Source organism: Heloderma suspectum, chromosome 16 (assembly GCF_057233095.1).
Source record: "Heloderma suspectum isolate Gila_16-S chromosome 16, 16-S_ref, whole genome shotgun sequence".
Classification (NCBI taxonomy): Eukaryota; Metazoa; Chordata; class Lepidosauria; order Squamata; family Helodermatidae; genus Heloderma; species Heloderma suspectum.
This window is the reverse complement of record NC_139473.1, coordinates 17,511,154-17,533,228: the sequence shown is the minus strand read 5'-3', so window position 1 is coordinate 17,533,228 and position 22,075 is coordinate 17,511,154. Positions and strand designations below refer to the sequence as shown.

The 22,075-nt window shown below is 48.6% G+C and overlaps 1 protein-coding gene across 3 annotated transcripts in view; it reads left to right on the top strand.

Annotated features, from left to right (window-relative positions):
• COL26A1 (collagen type XXVI alpha 1 chain) overlaps positions 1-21,353 on the top strand; it is a 211,875-nt gene extending 190,522 nt beyond the window's left edge. The window contains exons 11-14 of one of the 3 annotated variants that reach the window (XM_084823050.1): positions 5,202-5,246; positions 7,487-7,571; positions 17,048-17,188; positions 19,730-21,353. In XM_084823050.1, the coding sequence (XP_084679176.1) occupies positions 5,202-5,246; positions 7,487-7,571; positions 17,048-17,181 (264 nt within the window). In that variant the 3' untranslated portion in view covers positions 17,182-17,188; positions 19,730-21,353. Of the gene's footprint in view, positions 1-5,201; positions 5,247-7,486; positions 7,572-17,023; positions 17,189-19,729 lie in introns of all 3 variants that reach the window. The other 2 variants (XM_084823048.1, XM_084823049.1) reach the window with 2 other exon arrangements.
• Positions 21,354-22,075: the final 722 nt, after the last annotated feature.

Sequence of the window (22,075 nt, the reverse complement as noted above, 5' to 3'; positions counted from 1 at the left end):
CGAGTGATTGGGCAGCCCCGCACCACTTGCCAGGCGCTCATAGACCACCCAGCGACTCCCTGAGCGTGGTGAGCAGGGGTGGGCAGCCCGTGGTGGTCCTGCGAGTGGCATGTAAGCTGGACCACGGTGAGTTCGCCCATCCTTAGTTGAAATTGGCTCCTGGAGCACCTGCAATTGCTCACCCCTGCTTTACAGGGAACAAATCAAACTGTGCATTGTGGTTGGGAATGGATCCCCCACTGCTGGCGCAATGGGTTCCCTGAAACCAGGGCCCATTAGCAGACTAACCACTGCATTTTGTACAAACTGAAGTTTCCAGGAAGTCTTCAAAAGCAGCCCCACCCACAACGCATCGCAGTAGTCTTCTCTAGAGCTTACAAGGGCATGGATCGCCATGGTAAAAGTATCTCCGACCAGGAGGGGTAGGAACATATAAGGATTTCATTTCTGCAAGCAAAATATGTGAGCGCGCTCTGTTTGCAACTCCGAATAATATCTCGAGCATGTGTCCACAGAAAATGTTCATAAATGTTTGAACATGTGCTCATGTTTTATTCGCACAGATTTCCTAGATGTGTGCTACTTTCCTAAATTTACACAAGTCTCCTAATTTGCAGAGTTCAAAATTTGCACAGATTTCCCTCGTAGCCTGAATCAGCCCCATTTTAGTCTATGGAGGGAATTTAGGAAATTTGCATAAATTTAGGAACTGTGTGTAAATTTAGGAAATTTGCACAAATCAAACAGGGGAGAGTTGTGCAAACGTAACGCCTTTTTTCCTCTTGCAAGGAACCCAAGGTGGCTTACATGGTTCTCCTCCTCTCCATTTTATCCTCACAACAACCCTGTGAGGTAGACCAGGCTGAGAGTTAGAGACTGGCCCAAAGTCACCCAGTGAGCCTCACTGCTGAGTGGGCTTCAACTCCCAGGAATCCAGTCCATTGGCCATGCTGGCAGGGGCTTCTGGGAGCTGAAGTCTAAAACATCTGGAGCTCTGCCTTCTGCCCATTTCTGCTCTATACTCTCCCCAGGCCACTCCCCATTTCCCCAGGCCACACCTCCTCAATGACCCCGCTCCAGAATTTTGATATTATTTACTCCGTCCTGCTCTGTTCAACAACTACAAAGCTGTGGAGGGAACCTTGCACACTTCAGGGAAGGTGAATGCCTGGATGCAAATGTCGTTTTGTTGTCGTTGCTTACTGAATAAAGGTGAGAGACGCGTCCGTAATACCTCCCACTTTTGGCTCTGACCACTCCCACTTCTGGAACAGCTTTTGAAGCATTGCGGACCTCCGCAGGAAAGGGGTTTGCACCCCTGCTTCAGAGGGAACAAAACCCCATCCAGAGCTGATTGAACACCATCTCTCTGGTCAGACGAACCGCCCACCAACAGGGCCCACACCTTGTCTGGATTGGAGCCCTCATCCAGTCAGTTCCACATACTGATTCAGCACCTCCACTGCTTCAGTCGGATGAAACAGAGTATATGTCATCAGCGTACTCAGTCAGTCCCCAGATCTCTGTATTATCTCACTCAGTGGTTTCGTGTAGAAGACAAGATGGCAGCACGAATGCCGTGTGGGAGAGCAGTTGTATCCCAGCACCATCTTCTGCAGTCAGCCATCCAAGCAGAAGCAGAACTGCTGAAGTTCAGGGCCCCAGTCCCCAACCTGGACAACCTATTCAGCAGGATATCATGGTTGATGATATCAAAATCCATTGTGAAGTTCAGGAGAATTAGCAGGGTCATAGTCACCTTGTGTATCCCCTTCATGGATCACTGCCTTGTTGTGGCGAAGGGGCTTGCGTAACTCAGTGAAGCCATAAGCTATGCCGTGCAGGGCCACCCAAGACGGACAGGTCATGGCAGAGAGTTCTGACAAAATGTGGTCCACTGGAGAAGGAAATGGCAACCCACTCCAGTATTCTTGCCAAGAAAACCCCATGGAACGTATCACAAGGCTAAAAGATATGACGCTGGAAGATGAGCCCCTCAGGTCGGAAGGTGTCCAATATGCTACTGGGGAAGAGCAGAGGGTATTTCCAAGTAGCGCCAGAAAGAGTGAAGCGGCTGGGCCAAACCCGAAAGGACACTCAGCTGTGGATGTGTCTGGCGGTGAAAAGAAAATCCGATGCTGTAAAGAACAATATTGTTTAGGAACCTGGAATGTCAGATCAATGAATCAAGGTAAGCTGGAGGTGGTCAAACATGGATGAATCAGAGGTCGGAATTAAGATTGCCGGGAGAATTATCAACAACCTCCGATATGCAGACGATACCACCCTAATGGCAGAAAGCGAAGAGGATCTCAAGAGCCTCTTGTTGAGGGTGAAAGAGGAGAGTGCAAAAGCTGGTTTGAAACTCAACATTAAAAAAACTAAGATCATGTCATCTGGCCCTATCACTTCCTGGCATATAGAAGGGGAAGAAATGGAAGCAGTGACAGATTTTACTTTCTTGGGCTCCAAGATCACCGCAGACGGTGACTGTAGCCATGAAATTAAAAGGCGCTTGCTCCTTGGGAGGAAAGCTATGGCCAACCTAGACAGCATAGTAAGAAGCAGAGACATCACCTTGCCGACAAAGGTCCGTCTAATCAAAGCTATGGTTTTCCCAGTAGTAATGTATGGCTGTGAGAGCTGGACTATAAGGAAGGCTGAGCGCCGAAGAATCGATGCTTTCGAACTGTGGTGCTGGAGAAGACTCTTACGAGTCCCCTGGACTGCAAGGAGGTCAAATCAGTCCATCCTAAAGGAAATCAACCCTGAGTGCTCATTGGAAGGACAGATAATGAAGCTGAAGCTCCAATATTTTGGCCACCTAATGCGAAGAGAAAACTCCCTGGAAAAGACCCTGATGCTGGGAAAGACTGAAGGCAAAAGGAGAAGGGGACGGCAGAGGATGAGATGGGTAGATAGCATCACGGATGCAATGAGTATGAACTTGAGCACGCTCCGGGAGAGAGCAGAGGACAGGAAGGCCTGGCGTGCTGTGGTCCATGGGGTCACGAAGAGTCGGACACGACTGAACGACTGAACAACAACAACAACAACAAGTCACCTTGTCTTTCTCCCAGCATAGGCCATCCAACAGGGCAACTGAGTGTCATAACCCAAGGGTCTGATTCCCCTTCCTCAGAGGAGGAGGAGAAGCCTCTGGTATAGCCCTCTCAGACCCGCTGGAACCGTCCCCCTGCTTCCGGAGGAGGTTGCATTCCCACCTTCATATTCTGAGGGCTCCACTTCTGAAGCTACCACCACATCCGTTGCCTCCATGCCGTCGCAGCCAAAGGCTTCAAAAGCCAGCGTGGCCCCTTTAAGGGAGAAGGCCTCATATGCAGGGTGTGGGAGGAGCTAGCAGCCTCTAGGAAGACCAACTCCTACTTAAGGTTCAGTTTGAGCCTGCCATTTGTTGGAGCAACAAATGAGCTGAGCTTGTCTGGCTTCCACTTGGAGCTCTCTGTGGTGCTATCTGGCCTTGCCTTTGTCTGATCTTGTTTCTGGACTCTCCCCACACTCAAAAGGGCCCACGACCTGAAATGGTACACCACGGCAGTTCTGGTGCCAAAACTTGGTCTGAAACCAGATTGAAATGGATCCAGATAGCCCATCTCATCTGAGAGTGAGTGGAGCTCATAGCTACCCACCTGGTTGAGCATCTTGCCCAAGAAGGGGACATATGTGGCTGGCCAACTGTGGTTACCATCCCTGTGGGTCTAAGGAGCCCTGGGGGCTGTGTTTCCCTGGCCCAGAAGTCAATTTCATTGGGGGAAGGAAAAAGAGTGGGGGCAGGCAACAGAGAGGGAGCAGGCCTGGAAGGCCCAGCTGGTGTGGGCCTGCTGAATGTCCAAAGAGAAGGGCCACCCTGCAGGCAAAAGGCCAGGATAGTGGAGACTGGTGGCTCCGATGTCAGTGGGGTGATGAAGCCACTCCAGGTTTTAGTCAGAACTAGTCAATTTTTGAGACCTTTAGAGGGGGTCCTGCTCATGGTCCCAGGGAGCAGTGACCTGAGAGAGGGCCTTTTTGGTTGTGGCACCCTTGCCACCCTTGAACTCCATGCTTTTGGAAGCATGTCAGGCAATATCAGGAGCTTTGTTGTGTCGGTTCCTTCAGACGCATGTCTTCACCCAGGCTGTTGGGTCCTTGAGATGAGACCTTTGCGTCTTTTGTTTGCTGGACGGTTTTCGGTACATATTACCTTGCTGCTGGTTCAGTTTTGATGCATTTTAAGAGTTTTGTCGTGTTGTTTTATTAGTGTTTGTATTTTGTATTGTTACAAGAAAACCAATAAATAAGGAAATTAAAATTAAAACAAAATATAGTTATCATGACTAGCAGCCATTGATAGCCTTGATAGTCTCTCAGTTTGTCTACCTGCCTTTTGAAGCCATGAAAATGGGTGGCCATCTCTACATACTGTGATAGGGAACTCCACAGTTGAACTCCACTGAGTGAAGGAGGACTTCCTTTTATCAGTCCTGAATCTCAGACTATTCAGCTTCATGGGCTGACCCCGTTGGCTTCTAGTATTGTGCGAGACGGAGAAAAATGTCGCCCTGTCCACTTTCTCTCCACCATGCAGAATTTATACACCTCTATCATGTCCCCCCTTACTTACCCTTTTTCTGAACTAAAAAGGCTCCTTTTTAGTTCCCTTTTTAGTCCCTTCGGCTTCCGGAACAGTTTTTCCCAACCAGATGTGCTGGACTACGACTCCAATAATCCCCCAGCCAGCCAGGTTTGGGAAGGCTGTTCTAGAACTTCTCGTTGCTCGTGCTTTTTAAACCAATCAAACTGGTGTGTGTGTGTGTGTGTGTGTGTGTGTAAAAGACCTATGTGGCTGCTCCCTGCTGGGGCAGGAGCATGAGAGAAGTTTAATTTGCACAGGAATCCTTCTCTAATGAATATTTTGGGGAGAGACAGAGGGCAATGTGGATTGTTAATAGGATTCTTACTCTGCTCTCGTGCTGGAAGATGAACACCTTTAAACCTTATGCCAAAAGGTTTATGCACCCATAGCCCTGTTTACTCCAGAGGAAGCCCCATGAAAGTCAATGCATGGGTTTGCCTGGAGGACGTAGGCAGCTGTCTAGTAAGCTGCCAGGGTTCCTTTGTTTCCATCCTCTTTTGCGATTAATGCTGGTGGGAAGACAAAATTGGCAATATCGTAATCAAATTCTGTCTGCCTCATTTTTTAGGGTGAACCTGGAAAGAAAGGCGAAGAAGGAGACAAAGGCGCAGATGTAAGGATATTTATTTATTACATTTATATCCCATGTCTTTCCCCCTGCAAGGAACCCAAGGTGGCTTCAGTGAACCTCCCCCTTCCATTTTATCCCCACAACAATGCTGTGAGGTAGGTTAGGCTGAGGGTCAGCGACTGGCCCAAAGTAGGGATGGACGAAAGGGACTTACCTTGTCCCGCAGCTTGCTTCGCGGTGGGGGGGAGGCGCTACGGTTCTCCCCCCGAAGTTCAGGCGAGGGGGGGAGGCGCCCCGCCTCGCTCGGCCGAAATTCAGGCCGGGGGGGGCGCCCCATCTCTCGCCGGCGAAATTCAGGCTGGGGAGGAGCGCCCCGTCTCCCCGGCCGCGGAAAAAAAGTAAAAAAACCCCAAAAACACACACCTGTGATAGGCTATGTAATGATTTGCGTAGCCTATCACGGCTAGATTTCTAAAGTCAGCCGTGATAGGCTACGTAAATCGTCACGTAGCCTATCATGGGTGACTTTGGAAAAAAAAAAAGCGCGTACGCAAATGGCGGCGCCCCATGGGCGCCGCCATTTACGTTCCTTATTTTGGCACGTCTAGTCGACGTAAAGATTTACGTAGACTACGGCGAAAATAAGGGCAACGCAAATAGTGTTCCCTTATTTTCGCCGTGGTCTACGTAAATCTTTACGTAGACTACCCCTGTCCAAATAAGGAATGCAAATGGCGGTGCCCATGGGGCGCCGCCATTTGCATATGCGCTTTTTTTTTCTTTTTCCAAAGTCACCCGTGATAGGCTACGTGACGATTTACGTAGCCTATCACGGCTGACTTTGGAAATCTAGCCGTGATAGGCTACGTAAATCGTCACGTAGCCTATCACGGGTGTGTGTGTGTGTGTGTGTTTTTTACTGTACTTTTTTATTTTGTAATGGTGGCAGCGGCAGCCGGTTGGGAGACCGGCCGCCGCCCCCTCCCCCGCCGAAATGCCGCCGAAACGCCGCCGGGACCCGCCACTGAGAGGGACATTCGCCGTAGGTGAGTCCCATCCCGGGGGGGGGCGGCGGAGAATTTCCCCAACACTTTCGGGGGGCCGAATGCGTTGGCGCTCGGCCTCCCGAAGATTCGTGGAGAAATTCTCCGCCATCCCTAGCCCAAAGTCACCCAGAGAGCTTCATGGCCGAGTGAGGACTGGAGTCCCAGTCCAACACTCTGACTACTACACCACACTGGCTCTCCAGTTATATTATCCGCTCTTCTTTGCCGTCCCTACTTTATCTCCTTACCCAATGTCTTTTCCTAATGGATCCTTAATTAAAGGTGTACCAAAAATGCCACCTCCGTTTTGTGAGCCCATTTCTTGGGGGTGACAAAAACACAGCAGCATTTTTGGTGAAGTTCTGTGGGGCCAGGAGAAATTCTTAAGGTTTTTGGCCTCCTGGAGAAGACTTACCCTAACAAGAGGCAGAGGAACCAGTGTGTGTGTGTTCCTTCTGTAACAAATTGGTCCGCTGCTCCTTGTGGTAACAGAGCTCCAAATTTTGGAAGCCTCATTTCAGAAGAATTGTGGGTTAAAAATGGTCTCTCCCCCGACCACCCACAGAAGATGGAGGATGCCATTTTTTAAAACCTGAATGACCGCTGAAATTATGCTATGTCCTGACGAAACATCATTTCTGAGGCATTGTGACAGGGACATGGCAGCCCACAGATATGCCTGTTTTGAACCCCAACTTGGTACAGTAAGCTCGCTTCAGGGCCCAAGGTTTTTAAGAATTTCTGTTCTCCACACCACTAATACTGGGGGGGGGGGGGGGTTCTGCTTGATTTCAAATCGGGTGTTTCTGCTTTAAAAAAATGCACCAGAAATTGGTTCAGTGTTACTTAAGACCATAGAAGTGCATTAATTTTTTAGACATCATCTCTGCCTAGTACTCTGTCTAGGCTGTACCACTTCATACTACTCATAGGACTGAAGGTTACCCCCCCAACCTCAAAAAAACCCCAAACACACACTGCTTCCTTGCACATAGAAAGCTAGCATGTCAGGGAAAGGATGCTAGACTAACCTTCTCATGCTAGTTTTCTCAGCAGAAAGATTCTCTGAGTGTGTGTGTGTGGGGGGGGGCATCCAGACATCTGAGCCCCCAGCTATATTCTGAAGTGGTACAGCCCAGATACAAGAGAGTAGGAGACCTGAGTTTGCTTAAATAATGGGTATAAGTTTTGGAGCCTGCAAAAATGTCTTGTCTCCCCCACTTCTCTCCATTGCAGGGTGAAGGCGTCCAGCAACTTCGAGAGGCCCTGAAGATTTTAGCCGAGAGAGTGTTAATTTTAGAGCATATGATAGGAATTCACGGTGCGTACTGAACAGCCCTTCAACTAAGCTTTGGTGCTGTGGTGAATGGAGGGGCTGGCTTATTGCTGGTGGCTCCCCACACTATTTCAGATTTATGTATTTATTTATTTAAAGCGCTTATGTACCACCTGTCAGAGCAAAGCCCTCCCAAGGCACCTTACAAAAGAGCATAAAAACCATAAAACAATATTTAAAATACAAAGAAAGCAATCCAGTTACAAAAACTAAAAACAAGCAGCAGTCCAGAACCCCACTGAAACGAATGAGTTTTTGAGGTCCCTTAAAAAAAAACCTAACACATTTAAGAAAGATGGGGCCATATGCAATGCTTTGGGGAGAGATTTCCAAAGATATAGGACCACAACTGAAATGCAACCTCAGTCCTCAAGATCTGATACTGTAAGTCAGGGGTGGGCCACTCTGGGGGGTCCAGGGGCCACTTTCCCCCCTGGACACCTCCCCTGTCTATAGGCTGCACTCCTGCCACCCCACCCCCCGACACAAAAAATGTGGTGGTTTGCCTCTGGAGGCTTCCAAGGGTAAAATTTAGCTTGTTTTAAAGCAAACATTATCGCTTTTAAACCACTGTCGTAGTTTGCTGCCAAAATTTGTACAGAGGCCAGAATGCTGGGTGTGAGAAGGTCAGTTAGGCCTTAGCCTGACTCTGGCATTGCCATATTTTGACTTGGGGAGGGAGGAGGGAGAGCCGTAACCTCTGGCTGTTTAAAATAATATTTTGAGAAGGGAAGCATACTTGGCTGTGTCCTGCTCTCACTAGTATCCGGTTGTGACATGCTAACAGCCATTATAGCTTCTGACAGCTCTTGATTTAACTGACAGAGATTGGGAGCTTCTTTCCTATCCTGCTGTCTTGAACAGTTACAGTGAAATGGGTCCCTGGGCCACCACTGAGAAGGCCCTGTCCTGAGTCACTGCCAGTATGGTGGATCTTGATGGTGGACCTGCGATCAGGGTCTCTGTGGCTGATCTTAAGGCCCAGGCAGGTTCCTATTGGTGCAGATGAGAAGAATTTTGGTAGCATTCCTGTTCTTCCTCCTTATCACCCAGCTTAACCAGTTAGATATTGTCTTCTTGTGCAAGACCAAAATAGCCAACTGGCTGTGTGACCTCATTAGCAGAAGACATGTCAGAATCAGTGCGGGCTTTGGAAACCAAACTGTGTGAGAAATAAAGCAAAAAAAACAACAGCAAACATGCCAGCCCAAATGATTATATTATATCCAGGTGGGATGGATTCCCTGATTCCACCAGTTATACGCATGTCAGGGTCATTTTCCACTGGATGCATGTGGAGATGTATGAGAAATTAGTTTCAGTTTGTGTTTGATGAGGATTTACCCAGTTTGCACTTTCCAAATTGAACACGGACTCAAACACAATCTGTGGTCATTTCCAAGTTTGCAATGTGATTTGTGGTCAGCATGAGTACATTTGAGAAATGCACATGAGAATGCAGACTTTTGAAAACAGCGCATCTACATGCTTTAATTAATAGGAGAAAAATATGCATATTTCAAAGATGTGCACAACTGATGCATATTTTATTTATTTATTTATTTATTTATTTATTTATTTCTATACCGCCCAATAGCTGAAGCTCTCTGGGCGGTTCACAAAAATTAAATCCAATTAATTTTTATTTAAAACCAGTTTAATACATTTGGGAAATATGCATGAAAATACACAAACATTTTCATGCAAAAAGGAAAAAAATAAAGCTTGCAATATGGTATGGACACAAGATGGAATGAGTTTTGAGGTGGAATTTGGAGAATTTCAACAAGATAGAATTTTGCTGATTCACACATCTCTAGATGTGTGTTGACAGAAATGCCACTGCATGTGTTAAAATTCTGAATGGGGAAGGGTGGACTTGAAATAGCAACAGTACAAGTGGCCCCCTGCAACAAAATGTTGCCGTGTAGAACACTTCTGTTCAGGGATCCAGCTACTCCAGGTTTTTTTCTTGGTTTGGGGCTGTGTGTTTTCTTTTCATTTTGCAGTTTTTCTTGGGGTGGTGGTCGGGTGGACACATTCTTGCCCAGTCTCAGCTACATGAAAAGCTCTGCTTTCTCTGTCCATCTCTATGGGCAGCTCTCACGCTCATCCCTGGGAACGTTTTAGAATCACTTCTCAGGTGAAGCAGGAAATTACCTATTCAGGCAATGAAGGTTCTGTCTACCCTTTGTACCTCTGTATATCTATTCTTCCCTCTTACTTGTCCAGTTATCCATTCTGTTCCCCTGCTCTTCAATTTTCCCCCAGCACTCCTTTCCATTCCCCCTCCTACCCTGTTTTCAGGTGTGTTTTTCTCTCTCACTCCATTTACATTCTGTGCTATTGAGTTGCCCCTTTCAGGATGTGTTTTCCCTATTTTTTTTTGTACTCTTGCAAACCTAGGGGTCACCCCAAGTTTGCTGATACCTAGGGGTGGACGAAAGTCCCTTACCTGTCCTCGAAGGATGTTCGCAGTGGGGGGGGCGCTTCGCTGCTCCCCCCGCAAAGTTCAGGCTGGGGGGGGAGGCTTCCCGCCTCGCCCCGGCCGAAATTCAGGCCGGGGAGGAGGCGTCCCGCCTCGCCCGGCCGCGAATGCGAAAGTTTAAAAAAAAAACAAAAAACGCCCCCTGATAGGCTACGTGACGATTACCGTAGCCTATCACGGCTAGATCTGCAAAGTCAGCCGTGATAGGCTACGTCAATCGTCAGGTAGCCTATCACGGGTGACTTAAAAAAAAAAAAACGCTTACGCTAATGGCGGCCCCCATAGGGAGCCGCCATTCACGTTCCTTATTTGGTCGCTGTAGTCTACGTAAATCTTTACATAGACTACGGCGACCAAATAAGGAACGGGAATGGCGGCTCCCTCTGGGGGCCGCCATTATCCGTACGCGCTTTTTTTTTTTAAAGTCACCCGTGATAGGCTACGTGACAATTTACGTAGCCTATCACAGCTGACTTTGCAGATCTAGCCGTGATAGGCTACGTTAATCGTCATGTAGCCTATCAGGGGGCGTTTTTTTTTTCTTTTATTGCAATGGCGGCGGCGGCAGCCGGTCAAAAGACCGGCTACCGCTCCCGCCCCGCTCGAACACCTGCCGAACCGCCGGCCGGACCCGCCGCCGGGAGGGACATTCGGCGAAGGTAAGTCCCGTCCCGGGGGGGGGGTGCGGGGGGGTGCGGAGGATTTCTCCCCGAAACTTGTTTGGGGGGCCGAACACGTTGGCGCTCGGCCCCCCGAAGTTTCGGGGAGAAATTCTCCGCCATCCCTACTGATACCTTCCTCTTGTGTGTGTGCAGGATGGTTTTCCCTGTCTTCTCATGCACATGGGGAAACATGAAATGGTATTAGAACAAATGACACTACGGAAGTGAACAAGTGGTTAGAACAACTGATACTAGGGCAGAATAGATTTCTGGCTAGGGATGTACGAAAGTCACTTACCTTTTTGAAGGGTGACATTTGCGGTCAGGGGGAGGCACTCTGTCCCTCCCCCCGAAATTCTCTCCGGACAGCTCCGCTCCGCGGAGATTCCATGGAGCCGCTGGTCGGGGCCGCCCGCAGCCAGACAACCAGCCGCTGGGCAGCCTGCAGGGACGCAAATGGCGTTCGCAAGTCAGTGCGGACGACAGCAGGTAGGTGCTCTGTTCCGGGCCCATTTCGTGGGGTGGGGGGGCAGGGGGGCTTCGTTCTGCCACGGATTTCGGGGGGCCGAATGCACTGGCATTTGGCCTCACCGAGATCTGTGGCGGAATTCTCTGACATCCCTATTTCTGTAGGGATGGACAAAAGTCACTTACCTGTCCTCGAAGCTTTTCGCGGTGGGGGGGAGGCGCTTCGCTGCTCCCCCCGCGAAGTTCAGGCCGGGGGGGGAGGCTTCCCGCCTCGCCCGGCCGAAATTCAGGCCAGGGGGAGGCTTCCCGCCTCGCCCGACTGAAATTCAGGCCGGGGAGGAGGCGCCTCGCCTCGCCCGGCCGCGAACTAAAAAGTTTAAAAAAAAAAACAAACGCCCCCGTGATAGGCTACGTGACGATTAACGTCACGTAACCTAGATCTGCAAAGTCAGCCGTGATAGGCTACGTTAATCGTCACGTAGCCTATCACGGGGGCATTTTTTTTTCTTTTATTGGAATGGCGGTGGCGGCAGCCGGTCGAAAGACTGGCTGCCGCTCCCGCCCCGGACGAACACCCGCCAAACCGCCGGCCGGACCCGCCGCCGGGAGGGACATTCGCCAAAGGTAAGTCCCGTCCCGGGGGGGGTGCGGGGTGCGGGGGGGTGCGGAGAATTTCTCCACGAAACTTGTTCGGGGGGCCGAACACGTTGGCGCTCGGCCCCCGAAGTTTCGGGGAGAAATTCTCCGCCAACCCTATATTTCTGGTCCTCAGAATATGGCTTCAGGAAGGGAACTGAAGTGTCAGGAGCGCCCTAGCTGCCTCTTGCAGTCCCCACCAATAGCCAACTCAGGACACAGACGACGAGGAATTCTTTCCGAGACTTTATTCCTTTATTACTTTATGACAATTTCAGAATACTAGTCACTAGCGCCAAAGCATGGAACAGCGCTGGGGAAAGATAGCAGAGTAGCCTAAGCTCCAGGTAAGGCGGCTGGTCCCCGTTTGAAGGAGAATCATGGGAAGACCCTGAACTTATGGGCTAGGGAGAGATCCTCCCTCTTTCCCTTGGTTCCTCGGGACGCGACCATTGTTTGCGCACCAAATGAGCGCTACGTCTCCTTTCTGTGCCCTCCATCTGTCGTCGCTCCCTGCATCTGTGCCGAGCGTCCAGCAAGCCCCCCTCCAGCGCTCTCTCACTGCCAGGGTCACTATCTCTCCCAGGAATGCTGGCAGGAGGAATCTCTGCCAGCTGCTATGCTTGTGAGAGATAAGCGAGCTCCTCTCCCACGGATGGCTGTTCCTCCTCAGAATCAGAATTGCCCTGGGGCTCTATTGGCTCAGTTTCCACCCTGACATGAAGCTCCATCTGTCATCGGAAGATAAAACAAGAGGGAAGACTAAAGGCATGAAATTAAATGGCGATTCAGCTCTCTGGGACTGAGCACATCTTGTAGAACACTTTAAAAAACTTAGTAAGAGTGGGCTAAAATTGAGCAATGGAGGTGATTACTGCTTTGGATATATTCTACCCTCCCAGAAGAACACCGACGCCAAGATAGGCCACAGTAGGCTTACAGAGGCCATATGATGAAGATGACAAGGAATCGAGCTAATTAATGTTAACGACCAATAATCGCAAATCACAACCGCTGCTGCAAAATGCCATCAGAGGGCTAGGGATTTGTATGGCTGCAGTCATTCAATCACAGAATCTGACTGTTGGTATGGGAACTGGTTTCCACAGTTTTTCAAAGCAAAGTAAAACTGGGTTGCTAGTCCTCATGGTTGCAGAGAAAGCCCCTGATAATCATAGAATCATAGAATAGTAGGGTTGGAAGGGGCCTATAAGACCATCAAGTCCAACCCCCTGCTCAGTGCAGGAATCCAAGTCAGAGCATCCCTGACAGGTGGCTGTCCAGCCTCATCTTGAATGCCTCCAGGGTGGGAGAGCCCACCACCTCCCTAGGGAATTGGTTCCATTGTTGTATTGCTCTAACAGTCAGGAAGTTTTTCCTGATGTTCAGCCGGAATCTGGCTTCCTGTCACTTGAGCCCATTCTTCTGTGTCCTGCATTCTGGGATGATTGAGAAGAGATCCTGGCCTTCCTCTCTGGGACAACCTTGCAAGGACTTGAACAGTGCTATCCTATTCTCAGCTCAGTCTTCTCTTCTCAAGGCTAACCATGCCCAGTTCTTTCAGTCTCTCCTCGCAGGGCTTTGTTTCCAGTCACCTGATCATCTTCGTTGCCCTCCTCTGAACCTTCTCCAGCTTGTCTGCGTCCTTCTGAAAGTGTGGTGCCCAGAACTGTACATAGTACTCCAGATGAGGCCTAATCAGTGCTGAGTAGAGGGGAACTAGTACTTCCCAGGACTTGGATGCTATGCTTCTATTAATGCAGCCCAAAAGAGCATTGGCCGTTTTTTGCAGCCACATCACATTTTTGGCTCATATTCAGCTTGTGATCGACGACAACATTTCCAAGATCCTTCTCGCTTGTAGTGTTGTTGAGCCACGTATCCCCCATCTTGTAACTGCGCGTTTGGTTTCTTTTTCCTAGGTGCAGAACTTGGCATTTGTCCCTATTAAATGTCATTCTGTTGTTTTCTGCCCAGCGCTCCAGTCTATCCAGATCACTTTGAATTTTGTTTCTGTCTTCCACAGTATTAGCTATCCCGCCCAATTTTGTGTCATCTGCAAATTTGATCAGCATTCCCTGCACCTCCTCCTCCAAGTCATTAATACAAATGTTGAAGAGCGCTGGGCCCAGGACTGAACCCTGCGGTACCCCGCTCTTTACCTCTCCCCAGTTTGAGAAGGTCCCATTGAGAAGCACTCTTTGAGTCAGATTCTGTAGCCAACTGTGGATCCACCGGATCGTTGTTTCATCTAGCCCACTTTGAGCTAGTTTGCCCATCAGGATATCATGGGGCACTTTGTCGAAAGCTTTGCTGCAGTCGAGGCATATTATGTCCACAGTATCCCACAGTCCACAAAGGAGGTTATCTGATCAAAAAATGAGATCAGATTCGTCTGGCAGGATTTGTTCTTGACAATTCCATGTTGGCTTCGCGTAATTACTGCATTGTTTTCAAGGTGATTACAGATGGATTGCTTTATAATCTGCTCCAGAATTTTCCCAGGGATTGAAGTCAGACTGACTGGTCTGTCAGGGTGTGCAGGTGCTGTTAAAGGCTTCTACCTCTGTCATAAATACACTGCATTGAAGCACATCCTGCAATTTCACAGGAAACCATTTTGAATATGGTTTAGGATGATGGCATTCACTGGGGTGTGGCTTCTGCTCTGTAGTCATCCAACTCCAGTCATGGCTTCTCCCTCCACCTGACCCAATTGCTACCTACAAATGTTTCATGTTTCCCAGTGTTCCCCCGAGTCCATTCGAAACATATTTTGTAAAATTCCAACACACCCTTGCAAGTGGAACAAGGCGCTCAGATTAGTAGACATGAGCAAATGCTCCCGACTTGGATACAGAAGTCTAGATCATTGCTGTTGATAAGGGAATCCCACAGGCAAGGATGACCCTAACATAGGGTAGCCATGTCTCCTGCTTTACAGAGGAGTATCCTCTATTGAAGGTGTCCCCCACTGGAAGGTCTGTCCAGTCCAGGTATTTATTTACAGATAAATAACCATAAGAAGGATGAGAACGCAGGGCCTTGATGACACCCATCAACGTGTAGCTCTTAGACAGCAGACTGAGCAGCAGGAACGCAGCTCCCCTGGTCATAGACTTCCCATTATTGTGAGATGTATTTCTCTGTAAATTATAGTAATTAGTTCTGTATTTAGTAATTAGTTCTGTCTCCGGACAACCCCACCCCCCCATGCTATTTAACGTATACATGAAACCACTGGGGGAGGAGGTTGTCCGGCGTTTTGGGGTTCTGTGTCACCAGTACACTGATGACACCCAACTCTACTTTTCCTTTCCATCTAATTCCAAGGAAGCTGTTGGGGTGCTGAACCGGTGTCTGTCGGCAGTAATGGACTGGATGAGGGCAAAGAAATTGAAGCTTAATCCAGACAAGACAGAGGTGCTCCTGATCAGTCAAAAGATAGATCAGGGAATAGGGATACAGCTTGTGCTGGATGGGATTACACTCCCCCTGAGACACAGGTCCGCAGCTTGGGTGTACTTCTGGATTCAGCCCTGAGCCTGGATGCCCAGGTCTCAGCGGTGGCCAGGAGTGCTTTTGCACAGCTAAAGCGAGTGCGCCAGCTGCGCCCGGTCCTTGAGATGTCTGACTTGGCCACAGGGACACGTGCCTTAGCTACATCCCGTTTGGATTACTGTAACACGCTCTACATGGGGCTGCCTCCGAAGAGTGTTCGGAAACTTCAGCTGGTTCACAGAACAGTGGACAGACTGCTGACTGGGGCTGGCTACAGGGAGCATACCACTCCCCTGTTAAAACAGCTTCACTGGCTCCCAGTCTGTTTCCGGGCACAATTCAAAGTGCTGGTTATGTCCTATAAAGTCCTATGCAGCTCGGGTCCAGGTTATCTGAAAGACCGTATTCTCCCTTATGAGCCTACTCATACCCTGAGATCTTCAGGGGAGGCCCTTCTCGCCATCCCACCATCATCACAGGCACGCCTGGTGGGAACGCGGGAGAGGGCCTTCTCGGTGGCTGCCCCAAGGCTCTGAAACTCCCTTCCCAGGGAGGTGAGAGTGGTACCCTCCTTGATATGTTTTCGCAGGCATGCAAAAACTTTTTTGTTCCAGCAGGCCTTTGGGGATAACTAGTCTGGACCTGGGAAAATGCGACGTATGGATACTGTTTTTGTTGTTCTGGTTGTCTTTTAATGTTTTAATATCTTTACAATTTTAATATTGATGATTTAATTATATTTTTAACTTTTATACAGTTGTATTTATATCTCTATTTATAGGTCTTAATTGTAGCAGTTTTAACGTTGTAAGGCTGCCTTGAGTCCCAGTACTGGGGAAAGGGCGGGATATAAATAATAATTATAACAATAATAATAATAATAATAATAATAATTATTATTATTATTTGCATCTACACATCTTAATTAGCAGGCACATATTTTAAACAAAAGTGATGTCCCCTTTTATCCCCTTTTTTGCAAGTTCGCCCTATCCTACTGTTAGGTTGGAACTGCTGGTAGATTTGGTGCCAGTGACTGTATTTCAGGGGTGCAGATCTGTTTTATGGTTGCATCCCACCAGGGCCACCATGGGACAGATGATGTCAGGGGTAGGGATGTCGGAGAAATCTGCGACAGTTTCAGATTAGTTCAGATTTTTTTTTAAATTCAACCCACGGTAGACTGACTTCTTCTGAGTCACACGGCTCCCACACACTTGCGGATCAGTTTTTCACGGGGGGGGGGTTGCACTAATTTGCATTAACTATTACGCATTAGTCCTCATTCACACGTGTGCAAAGTGCACTAATGTGCATTCGTTAATGCGCATGAGTGCGGATGCGCGCTAATGTGAACTAGCACATTGGCGCAAGTGCGCATTAGCACCAATGCAGATTAGCACAAGTAGAATTAAATTCTAGTAGAATTCTGATTCTGTCAATGAGCAGACGACGGAATGAAAGATGCCTGATAGTCCACGAAACATGGACGGAAAGGATTTAACAAAATCCATGCAACCCTAGTAAGGGGTGTGTGACCCTGCCCCTGATGTCACATCAAGGGGCAAGACCCCGCCCCTTGACATCACCCCACCCATTTTTCTCTCTGCACTCCATCCCCCTCCCCTCCCCTGCCTCTCTTTTAAACAACACACTCGTCCCTGGTTTTCCTTTGTTTTCAGATTCTTTCTCTTCCGTTGAACCAGGCTCAGGACAAGATGTGATCCTGGGCGCCCCACTCCGAGCAAACGTGAAAATCAAGCGGCACCACTCGAACCAGATCCTCTCTTCACTCCTGGGTGACAGCGAAGCCAAAGGGAAAAGCAACCACAGGAAGTAGAATTCCAGTAAGGTTCCCAGTCCCCATCTCCCTTGGCACAATGTAGAACTGCACCTGGATGGCGTGATGAGGGAGGGGCTCTTCTGTTTCCTACAACCCACCGGGGGCCCCCATCTACACTACAAACTGATGCTGGTTTCACACCACTTCAGCTAAGATTGCCCTGGGAATCCTGGGAAATGATCGTTTGGGAAAGTGCTGAGGGAAATGTGAGAGATTTCCCTTCTGTGCATGAGTGTCAGAAAGGGAATGAGTGGAGAAAGGGATGAAATATTAAGCCTGGTCTGTAGCGTGGATTTGTCCTGGATGTATTCCCAGTTCCAGGGAATGCCCCAAATTTGGCAAATGTTGAGGAAAGAAAGAAAAGATTTGCATCTCTTTTTTCCTCTGTGTACCTCAATGCCCAAGACAGCTAACAAGCAATAAAATTAAAGCCACAATGTATGAAAACTACAGGGTGGCCCAAAAGTAGGTATACAGTTGTTTAGAATGTTGATGGGATGGGGAGAGAATTTTCAGTCTTCCAGTACTGCTTTAGTTCTTTGTTCTTGACTCAGGTTTGCTGCCATCATTCACAATATCAGTAAAAAAAACACTAAACAACTAAACAACTGTATACCTACTTAAGGGCCTCACTCCCCTCACTCTCTACTTAACTGATTTAACTGTCACTCCCTGTCACTCACTCTTCCCAACTGTCATTCTGACTCCAACCACACATCTTCTACTCACACATTCTCTCCCCCTCCCATCAACATTCTAAACAACTGTATACCTACTTTTGGGCCACTCTGTATAAACAGGAGCAAGGGGCACTGCGAACTCCACATTTTGGGGAGCCCTTTGGCAAAATAACCTCAATGGTTCCCCCTCCTTCAACGACTCTGCCATCTCACTGCCCTTCTCACCTCCTCCTCCTCCTCCTCCTCCTCATCACCACTGTTGTCTGGGCCAGAATGAGAGGCAGGTGAACAAACTGGTTGCAATGGTGAAGAGGAGGAACGACTCTTGTCAGAAGGCCCCTTGTTGGAATTTGGGCCCTCAGTAAGTGCCCGAACATGGCTACCCTTGACGCCAGCTCTGCTCAGGACAGAATCCAGGTTGAGAGATCATGTCAAAGGGGAAAAACCTCAACTAAGCTTCTTGAAATAAGCGGTTGCTACACTGACCAACGGGAGCTGCCGTCTTCTTTTGTGGGGGCTGCATGTTATTATTTATTATTATTTATTAGATTTCTATACTGCCCCATAGCCAAAGCTTTCTGGGTGGTTTACAAAAGTTAAAACATTAAAATACAATATACAAAGTTTAAAAACCTTGTACATAAAACATATGGGCAATATATATAACTGAAGACGATCAGGGGACTGGAAACAAAGCCCTATGAGGAGAGACGGAGAGAACTGGGCATGTTTAGCCTTGAGAAGGGAAGACTGAGGGGAGGTAGGATAGCGCTCTTCAAGTGCTGGAAAGGTTGCCACAGGGAGGAAGGCCAGGATTTCTTCTCAATCATCCCAGGGTGCAGGACACAGAAAAATGGGCTCAAGTGACAGGAAGCCAGATTCCGGCTGAACATCAGGAAAAACCTCCTGACTGTCAGAGCAATACGACAATGGAACCAATTCCCTAGGGAGGTGGTGGGCTCTCCCACACTGGAAGCATTCAAGACGAGGCTGGACAGCCACCTGTCAGGGATGCTCTGACTTGGATTCCGGCAATGAGCAGGGGGTTGGACTCAATGGTGTTATAGGCCCCTTCCAACCCTGCTATTCTATGTTCCTTTGAAAACAACTTTGAATTAAAAAACAATTTTTTAAAAAATCCAACACTAAAACACAGCTTCAGACAACTGCTTCAAACACACACACACACACACACACACACACACACACACACTTAGCCCCAGTGCCTCTCTGATGCTATGTCTTGACAAAGCATAATTTCCAAAGCATTGAGAGGGGACACGGTAGCCCTCCAAGGTGCTGATCTGGAGCTCCAAGGCCAGAAGCAGTGGTGGATCCATTTGTTAGAGAAAGAACACACCCACAAACCACTCTGCTGCTTGTTTAAGAATTTCTCCTGGCCCCTGAAAAATGCTGAGGTTTTGTCCTGCTCCATTTCTCGATAGGTTTGGGTTTTTTCGCTTTTTTAAAAAACCAAACACTTGTGTGTGCAGTACCTACAGCAGGGGTGGGCCACTCGCAGTCCTCTGGATGTTCTGGACTACATCTCCCATCAGCCCTCACCACTGGCTGTGCTGGCTATGCTTGATGGGAGTTGTAGGCCATAACATCAGGAGGGACACCTGTTCTGTACCCCTGACCTATGGAAGGTAGAGCGACAGTTGGTAAAGAAAAAGAGAGAAATGGCAGCGAGGAGCAGACAGTGAGATGCTCTGCTTAGAAGTAATGACTTGCTGGAACCCTGAGCCAGGACCACTGTTAGGAGGGAAGATATGCCGCAACATTTTTCTGGAGGCCCCACTTGTAAATTGTCTATTTTTCCCAGCTAAAGACTTAATACCCTAATAGGAAACTTTCATTGGTAGGTCCAGCAATGAAGTCTGAAGAGACTTAAGCACCGTTTACTCCTGTCGGAGGGCTCTGCGGGCCGGGAGGATGGAACGCACATCGGAATAGCAGCACGTTCCTTGAACTCTCTGTGGTTTTTCAAATGTATACCTTACACTTAGTACATGTCCTGTCTTTGTCCCCGTGTCAATGTCCATCTCAGGTGATCACTTTCATGCCCAGAAGCGAAGAGGTCGCATGTGATAGAGACAACGTCTTAGCGGATGCTTGGAAACCACTAGCGTAAGAGTCACCCACATTTCCTGCCTTCAGAGAAGCCTTTCCACCTCCACTTGTCTGCTGAGGGAAAAACCACCTCTCCCCAAATGTGTCTGCTGTGGAACTGGTTCTGCATTCTAGAATATTCTGGGGCACACTGAGGACCCGCTCACGCATGTGTCCACTGTGGAAGCCATTCTGCATTCTAGAATATTCTGGGGCACGTTGAGCACCCACTCCCACAAATGTCTGCTGTGGAAGCCATTCTGCATTCTAGAATATTCTGGGGAACGTTGAAGACCCCCTCATGTGTCCACTGTGGAAGCCATTCTGCATTCTAGAGTATTCTTAGGCATGTTGAGGACCCCCTCATGTGTCCACTGTGGAAGCCATTCTGCATTCTAGAGTATTCTTAGGCACGTTGAGGACCCCCTCATGTGTCCACTGTGGAAGCCATTCTGCATTGCAGAATATTCTGGGGCACATTGAGGACCCCCTCGTGTGTCTGCTGGGGAAGCCATTCTGCATTCTAGAATATTCTGGGGCATGTTGAGCACCCACTCCCACATATGTCTGCTGTGGAAGCCATTCTGCATTCTAGAATATTCTGGGGCACGTTGAGGACCCCCTCATGTGTCCACTGTGGAAGCCATTCTGCATTCTAGAATATTCTGGGGCACGTTGAGGACCCCCTCGTGTGTCCGCTGTGGAAGCCATTCTGCATTGCAGAATATTCTGGGGCACGTTGAGGACCCCCTCGTGTGTCTGCTGGGGAAGCCATTCTGCATTCTAGAATATTCTGGGGCATGTTGAGCACCCACTCCCACATATGTCTGCTGTGGAAGCCATTATGCATTCTAGAATATTCTGGGGCACGTTGAGGACCCCCTCATGTGTCCGCTGTGGAAGCCATTCTGCATTCTAGAATATTCTGGGGCACGTTGAGGACCCCCTCATGTGTCCGCTGTGGAAGCCATTCTGCATTCTAGAATATTCTGGGGCGTGATCTAGGGCACAGATTCTATTCTGTTCAGAGTGCTGGGCATGCATATAGGGTCTACCTTCACTCTGCATAATCTGAGAATGTGTTCAGCCGCACATCACAGGGGGAAGTTTACTACCGATGGGCAAGCGGTCTTTCACATAACCGTCCCCACCACTACTGACCTTCTGAAGAACCTGTGATAAGCATTCAAGGTTCCCCTTAAAAACAGCTGGAAAACCACTGCCCTATATAAATCCTCCTCCAGGAATAAAAAATCAGACACACAGTCCAGATAGGTCTCTGGGCTCTCCAAACATGGTGCCCATGGACATCTCTTCGTGCCCACCAGCCTACACGCCCCTCCTAATTTTTATTTCATTTCTTAATATTTTATACTTAAAAAAAAAAAGAAACTGGGAGGCTGGCATAATGCAAAGTGGACTGCTGCCTTTCAGCGCCATCTTTATTTGGATTCAAAAGAGTGGTTTTGTGTTTTGGAGCTTAGACTCCATTTCTGCCTTATACTTAGGTTCTTGGACTCATTACTTTTCTTTCCATCTCACCAGTTTGCCTTCTGAAAATTTAGTGGTTTGTGACTGGCCATGGCTCCCATGCCAGCTATTTTATGAATGGTCAAGCCCCCTGGCAGCCATTTTGTGAGAGTGCTCACAACACTCAATATTCCAAATATGCCCACCGACCCAAAAAGGTTGGTGACCCCTGAGCTAGCGTCAACAGCTGGTATTTACTCATCCACTTAATAAGGCTGCATTCTGTCAGGGAGGTCTACATTTGAGGTCTATAAAGCCAGTAAACTCCTGGTTCTGCCAGAGTTTACCCAACACATGCTAAGGTTCTACCTTTGCTATGCCTCTGACCCACAAGATCATTTCTGGGCTCCTCCCCTCACAGATCCATACTGGAGGAAACCACACCTGTTGAATTTCTGCTCAACGTGCTAAAGGCAAGCTGTCCCTAGCCAGAGAATTCTGTGGCCTTCCTAGGCATATAGGCTGTTCGCAGTATGCAAGGCTGACTCCCCCATGTTACTTCACAGGCATTGCTCATACAGGGTCAGACCTCATCTTCTCAGCCATAAGGGCTAGCAACTTTGCGGAAA